This window comes from Schistocerca americana, chromosome X (assembly GCF_021461395.2).
Source record: "Schistocerca americana isolate TAMUIC-IGC-003095 chromosome X, iqSchAmer2.1, whole genome shotgun sequence".
Classification (NCBI taxonomy): Eukaryota; Metazoa; Arthropoda; class Insecta; order Orthoptera; family Acrididae; genus Schistocerca; species Schistocerca americana.
Window position 1 is genome coordinate 164861595 of NC_060130.1, and position 22277 is coordinate 164883871.

Here is a 22277-nt window from a genome sequence, read left to right on the forward strand (position 1 = left end):
GTAATAAAAAGGGTAGAAAATTGTAAGTTCTTAGGTGTGCATGTAGATTAAACTTAAATTGGAAAAGAAACATATACTAGATCTGCTAAAATATTTAGGTTTTGTGACAGTTGCCATAAGATTAATTGCCAACTTTGGGGATAGACGAGTCAGTACATTAATGTATTTTAGATCTTTTCACTCATTTATGTTTCATGTGATATTATTCTGCGGTAGGCGAAACTAATAATATTGTTGCTGTCTCATATAGGTTTATTGCAAATTAATCCATAATACATTTAACTCTCACTGCGTATCAACATGAAAGTATTAATAACTCCACAAATGATTACTCTGAAAATAATAATAGTAATAAAATAATAACAAAAACAATAAAATATTTACAGAACGTTAAAGCACACAGTTTCTGGCATCCCAGTAATATTTTCAGAAACACATCATGAGCCAAAACAATGCTATATTCAAAGACCTTTTATACAATGTTATTTTTACGTGCTACAAACTTATTTCGGTTCCATGCTCTTTATCAGGCTATTTTCATAGCACATTGTTAATGCAGTCACTGTCTGATACCTTTGTAAGGTGCCCTTATTTTCCGATATGAGAGCATTTTATTTTATTTCCAGTTTTGCTATTTCACATATGTGAAGTAAATGTAGTAGTGCTGCAGTATGTATAGAGTAAGGAGGGAGTGGTAGGTTCCCATGCTGGCTATCAGAAGTGGTTGGCCATCTGGCACTTTCAGAGCCAATGGGATGAGATGCTAATGTTAAAATTTATCATAGTGTGAAAAATTTAGAAACTAAAAAATTTTGTGTGGAGCAACATATAGAAGAATGTGTGTGTGAGCTTAAACTAAATAATGGTACCTATATAATTGTAGCTGTGTATAGTTCCTCATTGGGAAATATTCAGTTATTTTTGAAAAACTTGGATTTTTTGTTGTGCTATCTGTCAGACAGACGGAAGCAAATTATAGTTTGTGGTGATATCAACGCAGATTTACTGATAAAGTCCAGTAGAACGCTTGACCTTGAAATATTACTTGGTTCTTTCACTTTGACATCAGTAATTGATTTTCCTACTTGGGTGGTACAGGAAAGCAGCATGCTGATAGATAATGTTTTTAAGACCAAGATAAATTTTCTCTTAAGAATGGTCTGTCTGATCTTGATGCACAGCTAGTTATAGTATATGACATAACTCAAAGAGTAATTCAATACAGTCCTCCAAAATAGTGTGTTCAATTAACGATTTCAGAATTGCAGATTTCAGGGAAAGCTTCCAACAGTTGGATTGGGATGAGGTGTACAGGGAACCTGAGGATACTTTAAAATTTGACCTATTTCATGATACTTTTGTGAATATATCTGAAAATAGTAACCCTAAGAAAACAGTGAAATATAATTATAAGAAACTGTCAAAAAATCCATAGCTTACTAAAGTGATAAAAATTCTAGGAAACAAAAAAGAAAAGTGTATCTTACAGCTAGAAAGAGTAATAATCCAGAAACAGTGAAACATTATAAAAACTACTGAACTGTATTAAGGAAAGTTACTGAAAAGTTCAGAAGTGTGTACATTATGTTTGAGATAAGCACCTCTGACAATAAAATTAAAGCAATTTGGAATATTGTTAAAAGGGAACCAGGGCAACTGAGTGGGACAGTGCGCAAATGTTTGAATTCATATCTAACTGGAAAAATGCAGAAGGTTTAAATTAACAGTACAGATAGTCTGCAAAAATCAGCAGAGACCTCTAACTGAGGAGGCGTCAAGAATGTTGTTGCACGGGGTTCAGTCTTGGGTTCCTTTTGTTCTTAATATATATTAATGGTTTGCCACTCTATATTCATGAAGATGCAAACCTAGTTATTTTTGCTGATGATACGAGTATAGTAATCATACCCAACAAACAAGACTCAGATGAGGAAATTGTAAATAATGTCTTTCAGAAAATTATTAAGTGGTTCTCTGCAAATGGACTCTCATGAAATTTTGAGAAAACACAGTTCACTCAATTTTGTACAGTAAATGGCGTAACACCATAGATATACATAGACTTTGAACAGAAGTCTTTTGCTAAGGCAGAATATTAAAAATTGCTGGGTGTGTGCACTAATAATAAATTGAATTGGAAGAAACACACTGATAATCTGCTGATGTGTTAGGATAATAAAGCATCTTTGAATATAGCAGCATTTAGGCTAACATGTAAAAATTGTAAAATTTGCAGTTGAGACAGAGCTTGTGGCTGTTGCCAGTAGAATGGTGTTATGGATACAGTTATAATTTTTAACCAAATGTGTGTTGTTACACTCATTTTTATGAAGACAGGAATTAATTGAAATATTTCTAAAAAGAAACACCTGGTAAGATTTATGATGTCTTTCACTTCCAAAAGAAAGTACCTGATAAATTCACTTTCACTAGTGAATTATGAAAAACATTTAAGTTATTAACGCATTAAGTATGACTGCAGCTTAAAGGTACCTGGTGAATCTGACATCTGACATCTGGCATTCTGTTATTCCAGAACTGATATCTTTATAAAGCATTAAAACATCAATAGCTTATGAATATTAATAGCAGATAACACACAACTATGAAACACTTCAGATGGCTGAGCTTTTTTGATCTGTGATGACAGTAGAATTTAGACTTATGTCAGTAAACCCATACTTTTGCTGAAGGGGACGAAGCTGACTATGTCACACTACATGTATCCTGTAACAGAAAACGAAATAATAATTTGGTACCAGTTCTTACACACACAAAATTCAATGTAAGAAAATAATATTGTCACTGTAACTGCCAATGACTTTTGTTGTATACTTACTATGAGGGTTCTCTTAAATTATAACAAGTTGTGTATTTCACTTCAAATGCTCCTCCTCTTAATTTATTTTCTGTTCACCTCAGAAAACCTGTAACAAAAATATGGAGTTAAAATCAAGATACTGACTTTATACAGAAAACATGTAGTAACTAAATGTCTTGTTTACTTCCATAAATGGTTCCTATAAAAAAGGAACACATAATTAACGTGGGCTAGTGGTCGTCGAGGTGCAAGTTGTGCTTGTGCCAATGTGCATGTGTTTTCTACATCTGAAGAACGTCTTTTGGTCAAAATCTAAGATGTATAGCAGTCTTTTCATTGTGCCTATATGCGACACAGTGTCTTCTCTATACAGTGCATAGCAATTTATCCTTTCATAGTACTGTTACACTAAGGTCCTCGTATTCAGTGTTGAGTATAATATAAAATTGAAATCTGAAATGTGTAGTGTTTGAGAATAGGACCACATTTTAAAGGTGAGAAATTAAGGGGAGTTAGAACATTTAAAAAATTCCACATTTTCGGATTTTATAAATTTATATTTTATTATAAAATTTGCAATTTTCCGAATAAAATGATATATATATATATATGTGTCACTTATAAACTCACATGGGAAATATTTTATTTTATATTTTAAAAATGAGATACATAACTTGAAAATGATAAAATTTTTACGTGCATTACTTCAAGATCTAATAAAATTGGTAATTTTTCATATATAGAAGGCTGTGGATTTCTGTGTTATAAAGATAAAATTATGTGTTTGTATTGGTAGAACTGTCAAAAACAGTATCGCATTGTATCATACTATAAACACGCGTTGCATGTCGAAGTGTTAACGTTTTTCTGAGGAAGAGTGACGAATAGATTGATAAATCTCTCAAAAAGTAAAGTATGACACCAAAACGATGTGTTTTTAAGAAACTTGGGTTTACTGGTAATAAATTTTCGAATAAATGGAAACACTGGAAACACTGTGTTCAACATGTGGCATGTGAAGTTATAGACAATGAAATACAGGCAAACTCATCACTATTAGTTCTTTGATGATTAAAGTAAAACGTTGTGATACACAGTTTTCTCAAAACGAAAGTGATGTAAATGGTGGGATACGTTACGTTCTGATAGGTTTACACACCCTAACAATGGTGTTAGGTGAATGTGTGTGTTGTAAAATATGTGGAGGGCCAGTTACTTTACATGATGACAGTAAAGTATCAAATGGACTACCCAGGAAACTTATCATTAATTGCGCCAGTTGTAAATATACGCATTCATTTTGGAATTATGATAAGTGTAAGATAATTATTTTGAAGCAAATGTTAGGTGGTTTTATGGATTGCGAGCTATTGGCAAAGGACATACTGCAGCAGAAACAATGTGTGCCATGATGAATATGCCACACCCACCTTGTCAAATCGACAAGTATGCAGGATTTATTGGAGCTGCTATGGAATCTGTTGCACGATAGTCAATGAAGGGTGCTGCAAACGAAGCTGTTGAAAAAAATGATGGTATGACTAACATACCAGTAGCTTTTGATGGCATTTGGCTGAAGTGCAGCTACAGTTCTGAGAATTCTGCTGCTACAGTGACCGACGTGGATACTGGAAAGGTAAGAGATTTCCAGATATTAACCAAACACTGTTATAAGTGTAAATCAGGGAATGAAGAAGGGCATTATCTGTGACAGAAATTTTGAAGGAACAGGTGGTGGTACGGAGGCCTCTGCAGCTATTGAAATTTTTAGTCGATCTGTGAAGGAAAGGGGAGTGTGTTCACCACGTTCTTAGGTGAGACTCACAAGCATATAACAGTGTAGTTGCCGCTCAGCCTTATGTTGAGAAGATTATCGCAAAACTTGAATGTGTTGGTGACGTCCAGAAACGGATGGGCAACATGTTGAGGAAGTTGAAACCAAGTTTGATATACAGGAAACTTTCTGATGGTAAAACCATAAGAGGCAGGCTAACAGACAAAATGATTGATGAGCTACAGCAGTTTTATGGGATGGCCATTAGAAATAATACTGAGGATTTGTTAAATATGAAGCAGGCATTATGGGCTACCTTGTTTCACAAACTGTCAACTGATGAAAAACCAGTACACCACCTTTACCCTCCTGGACCTGATTCATGGTGCTATTACCGCAATGCCCAGTACTCAAATAGTTCATACAGCCATAAACATTCCATCCCAGCAGCAGTCATGGATATCATAATACCCATTTACAGAGACCTGGCAAATCCTGAATTACTGAAGAAGTATCTGAATGGTCAGACTCAAAATCCCAATGAGTCGTTCAGTAATCTTATATGGACTCGCTTACAAAAAATGTTTTTGTTGGAATGAAGACACTAAACTGGGGATCAGTGAAGCTGTTATTGCTTTTGATAATGGCAACATAGGTAGGGTGAAAGTGCTACAGCGTATGGGAATTAATCCTGGATCAAACTGCATCAGAGAACTTGAATGGATGGACAAGTTTCGCATTGATAAAGCAGAATGTGCAGCACAGTTGGCCACTAAGGAGTCCAAAAATAATAAAAAACTTGCAAAAAGATCAAGAGAATGATGAACAGTATGGTTCAGGGTGCTTCTGAGAGACTAAAAATAAAAAATTAAGCATATATTAAGTGAGTTACAGTCTTTTGGAACTTTAGAAGCTCTTCCTGAAAATTTACATTTTGTGTTGGGTTTTCCCCTAAATCTCAGAAACCACTTCGAGTAGAGTATTCAAATTTTCATGGAGTAATAACATACATTTTCTGAGTCTACTGAACTACAAGAAGAACATAATGTTATGTATAACTAAAATTATTTATGATAACGTACAAAAAAGCACCAAAAATTTTAACTGTGTAATAAAAAAATTGTATTTGCAAAATCAGTGACTGAAATGCAATTATTGTACTTCAATAGACTCAGAACATACAGTTTAATGTCCAGTAAAACTTCCATGTCAATGGCTACAGTGGTTCATAAAGACAACAATACACAAAATTTAACATTGTCAGGATAGGGCGTTCCAACTCGCCTTAAAGTGAATAATTTACAGGGAAGTGAAACATAAGTAAAACAGTATGACTGATCTGCCAAGGCCAACTGATTAAGAGGACAGTAGAACAGAAAAAAGTGTGTGAGGACAACACAAAAGGGAAGAGAAAAGGCGAATAAAAAGGAAAGAGATCTGGAAGATGGCATTCTACAATGGGGTTGCACATTACCTAATGGGCAGTGAAACACATAGAAGTCAGTCAGCAATAATCGAACTGTTAGACTTCTCTGTCACAAGTTTGTAATAATATCTGCTATTTTCGTATTGACCTCTTTGACCTAGCCTTTTTCTTGGCAGCTAAATGTCAATATTTTACAAATGACTTGAAGTCTTTAGTTAAAGAAAATGATCTACGTTTTCCTTGCAGAACTCTTTTTCTTAGCCTGTATAAAACTGAAAAAAACATGTTAAATACCACCAAAAAGAATGCACTGCCACTGACTGATCTCAAAATTAGCTACAATGGATAACTGACAGACAGTGAATTTGTTGCTGAAGTTACATGTGGTTCACATATACTGGAAGATAACGCAAATGTGTGACTTTTAAAAAAAGGATTTACTGGCAAAGAAAATTGAAAGAACAGCAATCGATCACAAAACCTGTCATTTTATTACATCAGATCGATATTTCAACTATAACATCGGTTCTTCAGTATTAAAAATTGCACTGCAAAACAGGATAATAAGGAACAAATATAAGATAGTTGACAATGTATCATAAAAACAAACATCAGCACTACACAGTTACACACACACACACACACACACACACACACACACACACACACACACTCCAGACACACTGCTGGCCATCCAAAGTGCAACAACAAGAAGGGCTGGAGGTATCACAGGCAAACTGATTTGGGAGGTAACACATTGTACAAAGATCACATGACTGAAAATACAGCCCAATGTGAAGTGATAAAGATGATGAAATCAGCACTGTGTGTTATCACCATTTCTGTTTATAACTGCGACTACATGCCTTGGCATTGAACGAAAAACAGGCTCTGAATGTGTTGGGGTATAGCAGTCCATGCTGCTTCCACGTATTTCCAAAGCTCATCTAGTGTAGCAGTAGATGATGTATCCCAGGCCAGTCGCTCCAAATCATCGAAAAAACGTTTTCGATGGGCGAGAGATCAGGAGAACAGGGAGGCTGAGGTAGCAGTGCAATCCAGTGGGCAATGAAGAAGTCCTGAACATTGCATGCCACATGTGGTCACCCATTATCCTGTTGCAATGTAGCTGTCAGCAAGCTCTGAAGGTATCAGAGGACAACAGGCTTCCACATTTCAGAGATGTAACGCTGGCTGGTTAGTGTAGTGGCAATGCATACTAGGGCGTAGTGGGAGTGGAATTCAGTACTACCCCAAACCTTAATATCGGGCACAGGACCAGTATGGCAATGCAGAAGGCAACAGTTCGACAATGTCTCACAGTGTCTCCAGGCTCTAATTCGGGGAGAATTGGGATTTGCCAAAAAGCAAAGTTATTCTATTCAGTTGTCCATGTCTGTCGTTCATCACATCATTGCAGGCACAATTACTCAGTGGTAAATGCAGCAATGGATGCCTTGTGGACAGCCTCCTCTGCTGCAAACAACATTGAATGGTCCACGTGGAGACTGCTGTGCAACATACTGAATTTGTTGTGATATGATTATGATGTGGCAGAGTGATACATCAATGTCTAGCAGACAATATGCCTATCAACATGTCTAGGGGTGCAATGAGGTGGATGGAATCAGTCCCATCGGTTTGTGATTCCTCCTGTATCCAGCAATTACAGATCTGCATCACAGTTGCTTGGTTCCGACCGACACGATCACTGACTTCTCTGAACTATTCTTCCTTGGCAGAACTCCAAAATGTGCTCGAAAGACACTTGCCGTCTTCTGCAAAGTATACTGAAGCTGCTTACGCAAAAAACAACACTAAAGAACAATTCCAGCATGTCCACACAGTTGTCTGTTCCCCCTTTGTATAGCGCTTGCAGGTGGTACTACCGGCAACCATAATGTGTGCCTGCACTGAAATGCTAATCCTGTGCATCCCTCACTACCACAGTTGTATGCTGCAAATTTCAGCTGATTTGGATGCTTCCGTCTGTGTGTTGAATTTTCGGTGGCCAGCAGTGTGTATGGTGTGTAAGTTTATATAAAAAAGAGAAATATTGCTAGCAAAAATCTAAAAAAGTTTTCACCAATTTACTTCAGATTTCTAATAAATGTTCGGACAGAATTTGGCTACATATATTTAGGGGTAAACGTTGTTAGCAAAGATCTTGAAACGTTCTATGGATAAAGGCCACATAGGAGTATGTTGTTAGCAAATATCTCGAGAAGTTCTTGACCAATTTACTTCATATTTTTAAATGATAAAATATATATAGAATATAAAAAGGGAAATTTTGTTAGGTAAACACTCAAAAAGTTCGTGCCTTATGTACTTCAAATAGTTACAAAATACGCTAATAACTGCATGGACAGATGCGATATATATATATATATATATATATATATATATATATATATATATATATATATACACACTCTCTCCTGTAAATTGAAATAAAAACACCGTGAATTCATTGTCCCAGGAAGGGGAAACTTTATTGACACATTCCTGGGGTCAGGGACATCACATGATCACACTGACAGAACCACAGGCACATAGACACAGGCAACAGAGCATGCACAATGTCGGCACTAGTACAGTGTATATCCACCTTTCGCAGCAATGCAGGCTGCTATTCTCCCATGGAGACGATCGTAGAGATGCTGGATGTAGTCCTGTGGAACGGCTTGCCATGCCATTTCCACCTGGCGCCTCAGTTGGACCAGCGTTCGTGCTGGACGTGCAGACCGCGTGAGACGACGCTTCATCCAGTCCCAAACATGCTCAATGGGGGACAGATCCGGAGATCTTTCTGGCCAGGGTAGTTGACTTACACCTTCTAGAGCACGTTGGGTGGCACGGGATACATGCGGACGTGCATTGTCCTGTTGGAACAGCAAGTTCCCTTGCCGGTCTAGGAATGGTAGAACGATGGGTTCGATGACGGTTTGGATGTACCGTGCACTATTCAGTGTCCCCTCGACGATCACCAGTGGTGTACGGCCAGTGTAGGAGGTCGCTCCCCACACCATGATGCCGGGTGTTGGCCCTGTGTGCCTCGGTCGTATGCAGTCCTGATTGTGGCGCTCACCTGCACGGCGCCAAACACGCATACGACCATCATTGGCACCAAGGCAGAAGCGACTCTCATCGCTGAAGACGACACGTCTCCATTCGTCCCTCCATTCACGCCTGTCGCGACACCACTGGAGGCGGGCTACACGATGTTGGGGCGTGAGCGGAAGACGGCCTAACGGTGTGCGGGACCGTAGCCCAGCTTCATGGAGACGGTTGCGAATGGTCCTCGCCGATACCCCAGGTGCAACAACGTCCCTAATTTGCTGGGAAGTGGCGGTGCGGTCCCCTACGGCACTGCGTAGGATCCTACGGTCTTGGCGTGCATCCGTGCGTCGCTGCGGTCCGGTCCCAGGTCGACGGGCACGTGCACCTTCCGCCGACCACTGGCGACAACATCGATGTACTGTGGAGACCTCACGCCCCACGTGTTGAGCAATTCGGCGGTACGTCCACCCGGCCTCCCGCATGCCCACTATACGCCCTCGCTCAAAGTCCGTCAACTGCACATACGGTTCACGTCCACGCTGTCGCGGCATGCTACCAGTGTTAAAGACTGCGATGGAGCTCCGTATGCCACGGCAAAGTGGCTGACACTGACGGCGGCGGTGCACAAATGCTGCGCAGCTAGCGCCATTCGACGGCCAACACCGCGGTTCCTGGTGTGTCCGCTGTGCCGTGCGTGTGATCATTGCTTGTACAGCCCTCTCGCAGTGTCCGGAGCAAGTATGGTGGGTCCGACACACCGGTGTCAATGTGTTCTTTTTTCCATTTCCAGGAGTGTATATATATATATATATATATCTGTGTGTGTGTGTGTGTGTGTGTGTGTGTGTGTGTGTGTGTGTGTTCTTGATTAGCATTTTCACTTGACACACTAGTAAAACATTTGGACAGACACTGGCTAAATATTTTTTAATATTCATGGTATCCAAAAAAGAACATCAGCAAACTTTATGAACAGGTCCCTTACAGAGAAATATGTATAAAGAATCTAGCAAGAATGGGTTTCAAAATACATATTTTAAGAGCTATGAACACTTGTTCACTTTTGTTAGTGTGAAACACATCTAATGAACAAGTGCTCATAGCTCTTAAGGTATACATTTTAGACCCAACAATTACTGGACTTTTTCATTGTTTTGCTTCGTACGATCTCTCCCCAAAATATGAAAATTAAAGAGCTGTGTTTCATATTACCCAGATGAAAAAGTTTCTAATATCACTTAAGGTATGTGCTTTAGAGCCCTTATTTACGTTAGAGCCCTTATTTACGACTTTTTATTCTTTTTTTGGTGTAAGGAATCTGCCCCTAAGCTTTGTCACTGTTTCTTTGGGGCTTCCCATTATAAACTTCTAGGGCTCAGAGAGGGGAGTGAGTAAATAATATTTTGAACAGGAACCCATGTCCGGAAATTTATCGTTTCCTCGCTAAGCTGTTTGGAAACATGTCTGCTAGGAAGGTTTACAACAGGGTAGTCATGGTGGGAGGTGATTACATCAGATAGGTTCTAGCAACATGGATTTTATGGATGCCTTAGTTTACGCCCAGAGGAGACACACCATGTTTTATTGTACTATTGTCATTGCTTTAAATTGTAAATATTTTGCTACATTAATTTAACATTGCACTTTTCGTGTTACATGGAACTGTAAATGGATCTTCTTCCATTGATCTGAAATGCAAAAACATATAACAGACTGTCCTGTACATAATGTCATTGAATGAGATATACGTATGGTCATGGACATATATAAGGTAGGAGGGGTTCAGGTGGTCTGAACACCCTCTCCAGCCACCCCCTTATCTTGCGCAGAAAACGCGAATGTTACCCGAATATCCACTTTGTGAAACCCCATGTCCCAAGTTAGTAGTCATGCACCACAGTTGGTTGAGATAGAAACAAACCATAGAGTTGTGATGGAACAAACGATAGCTGTGCCCTGAACTGGGGTTTCTCTCCCCCCCCCCCTTCCCACCACCACACCCCTCCCACACACCCTCCCACCCCATCACTATGCGCACCACGGACTGAAGGCAGTCGGATGTGTAGCTTCCTTTGGGCAATCAACAATTAACGGCGAAAGTTTCGGGCGTCGTGAATCAGCCGAGCATAATCTTCGCGTGCGCGTGTTTGACTACTCACGAACTAAGAAATGGACAAATCAGAAATCTCTCTTGGTCTTTTATCCTAAAAACAGAGACCGAATTCTCATGAACTTATTTCAAAAGAAAGTGGCGTGGTTCCACGTGATGCGGAATCCCACCACGAAGAATTAGTGGCAGCGGGCCCATCCAGAAAACCTGACAATGAAGCAAACAAAAGTGAATCTCTTATTTACCACTGAACGTTTATTTGATTTTGACCCCTAATTCTGTAAGAAAAAAGCTTATTTCTCCATTACCTTTTCATCTGATCTGTTGTTTATAGGTATTTCAAGTTGTAATGATGAGTTTTTCGAGTATTGTGCAGAGTAGTTTGTTTTGTGATTGTAATTTGGTTGTGGTAAGAAGATGGATTGTTATATTATGGACATGGACATTGAAGTTTAGTCTTTAATTACAAGCGAATGAGTTAGAGAAATATTTTTCTTATGTGTTTCTGCGTTTGGCTACGTGAGACAATTTGGTTTTTATGTTCAATAGCTATATTTACGTATGAGTGTAGCAAGAGCAGTGTGGGTTTTGGTGTCTATGAATGTGGCTGCTCACTTCGAAATTCCTGATACCATAGTCTGGTGTTAATGAATTTTAATAGTTTATAGGCACATGTATTGCCAGAATAAATCTCAGCTTACAGAATTTTTCAATCATCAGAAAAAGGTTTTATAATTTTTCTAAAGTAACCTTTTCTCAGCCCAATACAAACGTATAGCAGAAAGTATGGGTTTGCTTTGAAGCTCTTTTTAGTGGTAATCTTGAAACTACAACCAATGAGACTGTACAGTGTGATATGGATTTTATAAAGAGTAATATTGAAGAGTCTTTGTGTGAACACTGGACTGTGCTGAAGCAGCTCCATGCTTTCTGCGTCAGGGGCTCAGCATAAGAATGCTGAGTGTCTGGTGGCTGAAAACTATCAGTGAAAAAGTTACAGGCAAGTTAGACGATAATCAGTCCAACTTTTCTTGAGAGATGACACTTGAACTGTGCGCTATGCAGAGATGGAAGAGTTAAGAACCTTTAGAGTTGTGAATGTTGTGTGGGTGGGGAAAGATCTTCTTCAGTCCTGAAGCTGGTGATACGTTCTGACCACCTGCTGTGATTGGAATGATGAGCAGACACAACAATGTTTCTTGACAGTGGATTGCAACGATATTCACTGTAAGACGTCAGGATGGCTGGTCAGCATGGGAGGCCAGAACGGTTGGCCAAGTTGGTGGGGAAAGCCGCAGCATGGACAACAGCCAACCCAGCTTGAGAGGGGGCCGGTCCGTGGAGACAGCCAGAACAGGCACAGCAGTCTGTCCCGCTTCAGCGGCAAACATCCGGTGCCTTCCAAGAAAGAGGAATCGTGTGATTGCTGACTACCGCAGCCACAGCGTCGATTTGCATAGCTAAAAAATTATGCAGTTGTGTACAAAGAAGAACTATTATAACTGAAGACAATACCCGCACCGAATCATTCATAACACGTAAGAAGCTGTGTATCTTGAATTCACGCGTTCAGTACAGCACTGAACAGCTGTATGACTTCTAGTTCATGAGTAACACAGCTTTTTATAACTGCCACTTGACAAATATAATAAGCTAAACTATTGATAAATGAATACAACTACACCCTTCCCTGACGAGCCAAATTCTAGCACTTAGATACTCTGAATGCATAGTAACTTGGTTTACATGAAACTCAAATGATATGAGAGTAAAGATGATGTTAATTAATACGATTAAAATGAATCAGAGCTCAAAATAATTCACAGAAACTCGTAGCATGGCATCAGCTTGTGTTCTATCCCAAGGAAACAAATAGAAATGAGCGTTTGGCGTCATTGGCCAGGAGGCCCCTTGCAGGACAGGTCCGGCAGCCTTGGTCCATTCCAAGAGCTGCGAGCGCAGCTGAGTCTGCTAAGCACCCCCGGCTCCCACCACTCTGATATTCCGACCAGGTGCGTGACTCAGACGCCCGTAAGTTGAAGGTTGCACACACGGGAATCTTTGGAAGATGTGTTTGCAACACTACTTCTAAGAGGTGAATATTGCAGCATACTTTTATAAGCAGGATTTGATCATGTGTATTTATTTTCATCTTTTTATTTTTCTACGAAAGCAATATTTTTTGTTACAAGATTAAATATTAGCCAATATGGTAAGCAAAACCACAAAAAATTTTACATACAGGTATTTAACATTACTTTGTGATGTTTATTAATTTACACATTTTATATTTTAGAATATGTAATACATCATCGTCAAATGTGGCTAGTGATAAAGTCAAACGCATGGAGTTACATAGATTAAAATCTATTAAACCCAAGAATCTCAAATGTTGGCGGAACTATCACAGTTTCATAACAGAAAAAAAGTTCTCACACGTGTTGAAGGAAACACTGAATAAACATTAGCGGATCGTCTGTGCAGTCTAGGACATTGCTCCTGGTGTAACATTTTATAAAAGAATGGTTAAACTCCTGGATTGAACAAACTGGTCGTTGAATGGGGTGTTACACTGTACATCTATCAAGTCAGGCTGGAAGTAATGAGGTACATTAGCAACCGGACAGCCGGACACGAGAGCAGGCTGACAAATAAATCGAAAACTGTGTTCAGTTGTGTATTGTTCTAGAAGTTCTTTGAGAATGGCAAACTGGTCGTTGAATGGAGTGTTACACTGTACATCTATCAACTCAAGCTGGAAGTAATGAGGTACATTAGCAACCGGACAGCTGGACACGAGAGCAGGCTGACAAATAAATCGAAAACTGTGTTCAGTTGTGTATTGTTCTAGAAGTTCTTTGAGAATGGCTGGGTGACCGTTGCTCTAGTAAGTTGTCCTACAGTAGAAAAAGTACCAGGACTCGAATTATGTAACAGTCGTGACGTCATCGCATATCGCATATCGCACATTTCAGGTTTGTGAAGTCTACAACAGAGACATGGGAAAATCGTATTACATGTCTATCCCACAACTGACTGCCATAAGTTAAGGGAAATGTTCCACGTCTTGAATGTAAAGCTGCTTAGAACTCCTTCTGTTTGATAACATCAATCTGGTCTGCCATATCTGTTACCGGATGATTATCCTCTTGCATAGAGATTTTTATCGACTTCAAATAATTGGTGATGTTGAAAACAAAAGATTTTGTTACATTCTGCTGTCCGGTTGCTAATGTACCTCATTACTTCCAGCTAATGTCTTGTATGTCTTCAGTTCAGCGATCATTCACTGTCGTTCATCAGAAAACAAGAGCATTTTATCATATTTGTCGACAAGTGCGTATACGCAATAGTATTCCTAATGGAAAACGTAAATCTTTTTTAACGAGAGTAGTATTGTCAGCAAATTGATTCGCGTGTGAAAAACCGACTGTTTCTCTCTGGTAGCTTCCAACTGCAACCTTTATTTTCATCTTTCTCCTCTCCCGTCAGCCCTACTCGCTCCTGCGCTCGGAGCGCTGGGCAGGAGCATGGCCAGAGCACTCTAAAACGTGGAGCGTTGTTTGGCCGGAGCTGTAGCACAACCTTTAACCATTTTCTAAATATAATTAATATTAATTTTGAATGGCAATTATGTGTCAAATTATGTACGATGGTAGTGGAGTGAAACAGTGCTTTATGTAAATCGGCCATAATCCAAATATGATGTATGTCACCTATGAACTATGTGTGTCACAATATCGAATAGCAGAGTGTCTTCCTTTTTGATGTGGCACGGTCATTTATATGCATATATTTCTTCATTGCTATTCATTCTAGACTAGTGTATGACGGCACCACTCAAATGGCCATTGCCACAAGTAATCATCATCAACGATGTTTTTATTGATAACTTTTATGATATTCATGTTAGATTGATTTGCAAGGTGAGAGTAATCAGCGTGAGAAGACGCTCATGGTGATATGCTTTACGGGAAACGAAATCCACGTAATTGTTGATGATGATAATTTTAACAGTTCAGAAACAAGTCGTGAAAATGAGAGATGTGGTCTGGATTCCGAGCTTTGAAATAGGTAGCCCCGGAGCGCCTATGGGTCTTTTGGTTTGGCAGCATACACTGGAGACGGACAATGCTGACTCGCAGTTTTCATAACGTTTTGACGCGAGTAGGATTTGGTTTCCCTGAGCAGTTCAGAAGCGCTCTTCCAACGTTGGAGGGTGTCGCTATCACACTGCTTTCATATGTTGGGTTGTATATCGCAATGAACGTTTACGAATAGTAATGCAAATAACTGAGGGAGGTTCCCAGTCCCATTTCGCTGGAATGTGGACTTTGAGATTACAACTGGATTAGTGGAACTGGAATGTATGGGGGACTGCCACATAGTTCGCTATCTTACGCGACTTCGCAGCACTCACTGCACTTTCGAACATTTAGCTTGAGGCGGAACAGACATGCTTGTAATAGTCTCACGTTAAGGCCATTATCATACATGAGTTAGTTTCCTTTTTGGCAATACAGTATCTCAGTTTTTATCAATTTCTATACTGTGCTAGAGTACGTTATTCAGTCATCTGCCCATCTATTTTTTCAAATGTGTTACAAGCGTTTTATCGATTATTTATTTTTATTTGCAATATTGCCTGACTTCATTTATGTGTGATTGATGCTTGCCTGTAAAACCCTTCGAGTAAACAGTGGATGCTGTGAAGAGGGTAAAAAGCAGTGTGGCGTTCATTCCACCCTTCAGCTACAGGAGTAAGTAAAAATGGATGACACAATATGTCGGCAATATTGCTTGTAGAAATGGTTCAAATGGCTCTGAGCACTATGAGACTTAACATCTATGGTCATCAGTCCCTTAGAACTTAGAACTACTTAAACCTAACTAACCTAAGGACATCACACAACACCCAGTCATCACGAGGCAGAGAAAATCCCTGACCCCGCCGGGAATCGCACCCGGGAACCCGGGCGCGGGAAGCGAGAACGCAATCGCACGATATTACTTGTAGAGTACCACTGTATTCAACTCAGTTTAATCTTAAGCAACATAGAAAGAAATGTTATTGCTTTCGTGTTAGTTCTCCAAGTACGTTCCCTCTAAAATGCCTGTTTTGAGGTGTAGGAATTTACAGCATTAGTAGGATGAAGTTACAAAAATTCTGATATCTTCTACGTAAAATTTGATTCTGATTAATTCACACTGCACAAGCCGAATTACAAAATGTTTTAAGACCAATGTTACCAAAATTTTAACATTGCTCTTCCACGTAATCATGTTGGAATCCTTGAACATAAAAAAGAAAGCAGACTTTCTGTGTGTTGAACAGGGAATTACGAACAACTCATATGAAAAATGAATACAAATTATATAAATATATCATGAAACATATTTTATTGTAGTACAACCGTCGTCATTTCTTTAAGAAGAGCTATACAGCTATTTCTATTGCCAATTTTGTGGTGCTCATTCTGGGTGATCCCGCCAATAAAACTCAAAGCACATTAATGCTGGATGTTAATAGAGGACCCATACGACTGTCACATTTACAATCAGTTGCAGTTCAGTCACTGGCATTATTTTTGACACAGGCCGCCTGGAATAGGTATGCTCTACCCTGTGAGAGAGTCATATGTACACTCCTGGAAATGGAAAAAAGAACACATTGACATCGGTGTGTCGGACCCACCATACTTGCTCCGGACACTGCGAGAGGGCTGTACAAGCAATGATCACACGCACGGCACAGCGGACACACCAGGAACCGCGGTGTTGGCCGTCGAATGGCGCTAGCTGCGCAGCATTTGTGCACCGCCGCCGTTAGTGTCAGCCAGTTTACCGTGGCATACGGAGCTCCATCGCAGTCTTTAACACTGGTAGCATGCCGCGACAGCGTGGACGTGAACCGTATGTGCAGTTGACGGACTTTGAGCGAGGGCGTACAGTGGGCATGCGGGAGGCCGGGTGGACGTACCGCCGAATTGCTCAACACGTGGGGCGTGAGGTCTCCACAGTACATCGATGTTGTCGCCAGTGGTCGGCGGAAGGTGCACGTGCCCGTCGACCTGGGACCGGACCGCAGCGACGCACGGATGCACGCCAAGACCGTAGGATCCTACGCAGTGCCGTAGGGGACCGCACCGCCACTTCCCAGCAAATTAGGGACACTGTTGCTCCTGGGGTATCGGCGAGGACCATTCGCAACCGTCTCCATGAAGCTGGGCTACGGTCCCGCACACCGTTAGGCCGTCTTCCGCTCACGCCCCAACACCGTGCAGCCCGCCTCCAGTGGTGTCGCGACAGGCGTGAATGGAGGGACGAATGGAGACGTGTCGTCTTCAGCGATGAGAGTCGCTTCTGCCTTGGTGCCAATGATGGTCGTATGCGTGTTTGGCGCCGTGCAGGTGAATGCCACAATCAGGACTGCATACAACCGAGGCACACAGGGCCAACACCCGGCATCATGGTGTGGGGAGCGATCTCCTACACTGGCCGTACACCACTGGTGATCGTCGAGGGGACACTGAATAGCGCACGGTACATCCAAACCGTCATCGAACCCATCGTTCTACCATTCCTAGACCGGCAAGGGAACTTGCTGTTCCAACAGGACAATGCACGTCCGCATGTATCCCGTGCCACCCAACGTGCTCTAGAAGGTGTAAGTCAACTACCCTGGCCAGCAAGATCTCCGGATCTGTCCCCCATTGAGCATGTTTGGGACTGGATGAAGCGTCGTCTCACGCGGTCTGCACGTCCAGCACGAACTCTGGTCCAACTGAGGCGCCAGGTGGAAATGGCATGGCAAGCCGTTCCACAGGACTACATCCAGCATCTCTACGATCGTCTCCATGGGAGAATAGCAGCCTGCATTGCTGCGAAAGGTGGATATACACTGTACTAGTGCCGACATTGTGCATGCTCTGTTGCCTGTGTCTATGTGCCTGTGGTTCTGTCAGTGTGATCATGTGATGTATCTGACCCCAGGAATGTGTCAATACAGTTTCCCCTTCCTGGGACAATGAATTCACGGTGTTCTTATTTCAATTTCCAGGAGTGTATTTAGTGTTAGAGTGTCAGAGACATGTTCGTAAGACAAAAATATCCATGATAAAGTAGCACACTGTGGTTCATCGACCATTGCTCTAACTAGCTGTACACAAACAAAAATGGATGCATGTTATTCTAGTGTTTAATATTAATTCTTATCTTTCTTTTACTGCCAGGGTGGATTTATCTGTGTCTGCGTCCATGATTTATGATACTGGGAGGTATGTTGGTCATCCACCAATCAATGATGAGGAAAACAGGACATCAGTCAATTTGATGTTTACATAGGGATTGCAGTACCTCACAAACACGAGCCACTAACTTAGAGTCATCGTAGTTATGAAAATGAAGTCTCGATTTTATGACCCAAGATACGGCAGGGCAATGGGGTGTGTCACATAAATTTTTGTTCGTCCAGAGGAGGGCGCGGAAACAGGACAGATGTGAGTAGGGGGAATAAGTATGTGCCAGGCCACGCTGCATTGTTGCCAAATTTATTCAAGATGGCGGTGATGACGTCATCCAAGATGGTGGCATGTAGACTTGGCAACATCGCATGACGTCATCCAAGATGGCGGCTTTTGGCAGGAAAATAAGCTTATTGTGCTATGTCCACTAACCTAACCCCAAGAAAAAATGGCGGCAAGTTTGAATTTTGGCGTGAAAATAGCCCAATTGTGCTATGTCCACTAATCTAAGTCTCCAGAAGACAAAATGGCGGCAAGTTTGAATTCCAACACGATAATGCATGCAAAAAACCGTACTTTTCTTTATTATCATTGATTATCATTTATTAACATTCATTATAGTTTATTATAATTTATTGTCATTTATTATTATTTATCATCATTTATTATTATTTATTATCATTTATTATTATTTATTATCATTTATTATTATTTATTATCATTTATTATTATTGACCTGTCTCCACTAGAAAATTCCCCCAAAATCAAATTCCAACACGATAATGGCTGCAAAACATTACTTTTGTTTATTATTATTCATTATCATTTATTAACATTCATTATCATTCATTGTCATTTATCATTCATTCTCATTTATTATCATTCATTATCATTTATTCTTATAGGCCTGCCTCCACTACAAAATAGCGCCAAATTCGAATTCCAACACGATATTGTCTCGAAAACTGTACATCTATTTATTATTATCATTTCTTATTTATTCAAGATGTCCAATTTTCTCGGCGAGAAAGCCATTTTCCTTACATCCATAACAAAATTCTATCACAATTTCAAATCCCAACACCATAATTGATCACACGTACGAACTTTCTCCCTCACTTATCTTTTTTCACTGGTAGCCTACCATAACCGTATCAAATAATAAACTGCTCTTATAGTAACGTAATTCACGTCCTTTGATTTTGCAGGGGGGAAGGGACTGAAGACTTTATTTCAAGCAGTACGGTCATCACTTGTTCTCCAACACAGTCAGCACACACATCTTTGATATGGCAGTGCAGTCACCACGATGTCCGTGCTCCAACTGAAGTAGTTCAAATCCTCGCCACCCCCTGACCAGCACGTGGAGACACTGCCTACGCCTGTCATGTGAGGCGGCCGGCCACTAGCGCGGGAGGGGAGCCCAGCAATCGCTCCCACGTCGTAAACATGTTTTCGCTGGACACACTGGAACTTCTCTAGTTTGACGTCACAGTGGCCCCTTGTCCGCTCACCATGTGTATTCGTCGCCTCCACACGTTTCCCGCCAAAATTGTCTGCCTCGGAGCTGAATCTCACAATGGTTGGCCGTTTCCCTGCAACACTTTAGCCCACGTTCAAACCTGTCGATGCCAACCGCTCACCGTACCCCATGTGTACCTGTGCGAGCGGGATCATAGTGCTACACGTTTGGCGGCAAAGTTTAATCGACAGTGGAATCCGCCATGACTATATAACAGCACGTTCGGACCGCACTAGAATGCCTGCTAATTGACTCACTCTCGCACGCACGTAATAACTGTACAATCGCTGCGCCGCCGACCCACTTACGTCACACACCCTCCGTACACGCGACGGACATAGCCTTCTGTAAATACTTGGAAAATTACTTTTTATTTCAGACATTATGGTCATGCAGGTGTGTTCCAACTGACTTCTCCATGCTCACACAGCGAAACTCCAGAGCGCAGCTGACGTACGCGCGGCCGGCTGAGCCCGCTCCATCGGCAGCTCCCTGGCTGGCTGAAGGCAAGCGACCGGTGGTGCCCGCACACCCCCACGGCCAGCGCGCCAGGTAGGCGGCCAGCGGCGTCTCAGAGTCCGACTACGTAAACATCTTTCCGTGACCGTGAGCACTTAACATCGGACACGATGGAACCTGTCGACCGCGTGCCGGACAAAGGATACGTTTGGCGCCAGAGTTTGACCGACAGTGGAATCCACCATGACCATATAACAGCGTGTCTGCTCCTCCCGAGAACGCTCGCTAATTCACTCTCACCACCTCGCTATATTAAATAATTGAATTTACAATTTCATATGCATATGCAAATGTGTTCAACTCCGTAATTTCAACAAGCATAGATGAGTATGCATTTATCTTCACCCATCTGCTCAATTTAAGTCGGAGAAAGACATATCTATTACCTTCTGCAACCTGTCTATAAACAGAACGATCTCAGTTACTACAACAGGAGCTTGTTTTGACCATTCGCCGGAAATGTGCGCAATGTTGTACGCCTCAAACTAGGTACAAGTACAACAGATCCTCAATACCCTATCATCTTTATCCTCTACCATCAAACAGTGATAAAGTCACGAAGGTACTAATGCGATCCACCTCCAGCGCAGACAAACGGAATTCACAATACCCCCCCTCGAATAACTCAGAGTGCAACCATCCAAGAATTCCTAACAGCTCACCAAATCCAACGCCTCAAACTACAGATGCTTATATGAACAAGATCATATTAAATATACACACATGCTGCAGAGACTCCTTTAAAGTTTCATCACCCATACTCTAAGCGAATGAGAAGCTGCCTCTGGCCCTTGTTCAAACAGTGTTTTCTAACACGCTTTTGCATACTGCCGAGCATTTCGTCTTTCTGCCGCGACTTCGAAGTCATTGTCTGATTCTAAATAGACATTAACATGAACTGATGCACGGTCTCTCACAGGAAACTATACCTTGCGCCTTATAAATCATATTCTTACAGTCGATAGCATAACATTGAAGGATTTTAAATAAAGGACAGCCACAACACAAGGAAAATAGAAGAGCCTGCTGGCGTTGTAGCGATTTCCCTCGAAAGTGATTGACCACCTCTACATTTAAACTCATATGTCGCAGTGACCAAATAGTTTATAACCCTGCATTCCATTTCTAGTGATTGGTCATTTTTGCACACAAGTACGGGATCACCGTTTTCGGTGCTAGCAACCCTGGAAGTTGCAGTCCATCAACCTAAATTTCTCCCCCAACTCAAGCAAGCATTGTCAGTCAATCATTATGCCATACCCAATGCACAGATGCGATGGATAAGAAACCACCAATCTACTGTAACATTATCCATCACAGCTGATATCGTGAAAAATTTTACAGTAAGTCCAACACTGGCCAATCATGTGACAGCTTGTTTTCTTAATTTCAGTATCATAGCTAAACCATACATCCTCTACTTTGCAAGTATCATTGCGACCATTCATAGATGACTGCTCAGCGCGTCCATTCACACTTAATTCTCGAACACATAAAGACAATCAAATTATACCAGACAACGCTATACATATTTCTAAGACCTCGCGCATAGTACCCAATCAATCTCTCTGTGTATGGTGGTCACAGAGATATCTAGTCCTCTTACGTTAAAAGACCATCCTCACCTCGGCATTGACCTACCTACCCCGCAACATCGCTACCCAATTGTTCCTCAACCGAGCAGACGAATACAGCTACACTCCACCTCTCTTGACTGAATAGAGCTATCCTAGTCCTAACCCATCCAAGTGCATCACATTTCTCTAAATGTAACCAAGTCTTGGAGTTTAGCACACCA

General features: G+C 41.1%; 1 protein-coding gene across 1 annotated transcript in view; it reads right to left on the minus strand.

Moving 5' to 3' along the window:
• Window positions 1-245: 245 nt before the first annotated feature.
• LOC124554668 overlaps window positions 246-22277 on the minus strand; it is a 130259-nt gene continuing 108227 nt past the window's right edge. The window contains exons 5-6 of the mRNA XM_047128287.1: window positions 2840-2927; window positions 246-2727 (exon numbers count right to left, since the gene is read on the minus strand). Of these exons, the coding sequence (XP_046984243.1) occupies window positions 2903-2927 (25 nt within the window). The 3' untranslated portion in view covers window positions 246-2727; window positions 2840-2902. The remainder of the gene's footprint in view (window positions 2728-2839; window positions 2928-22277) is intronic.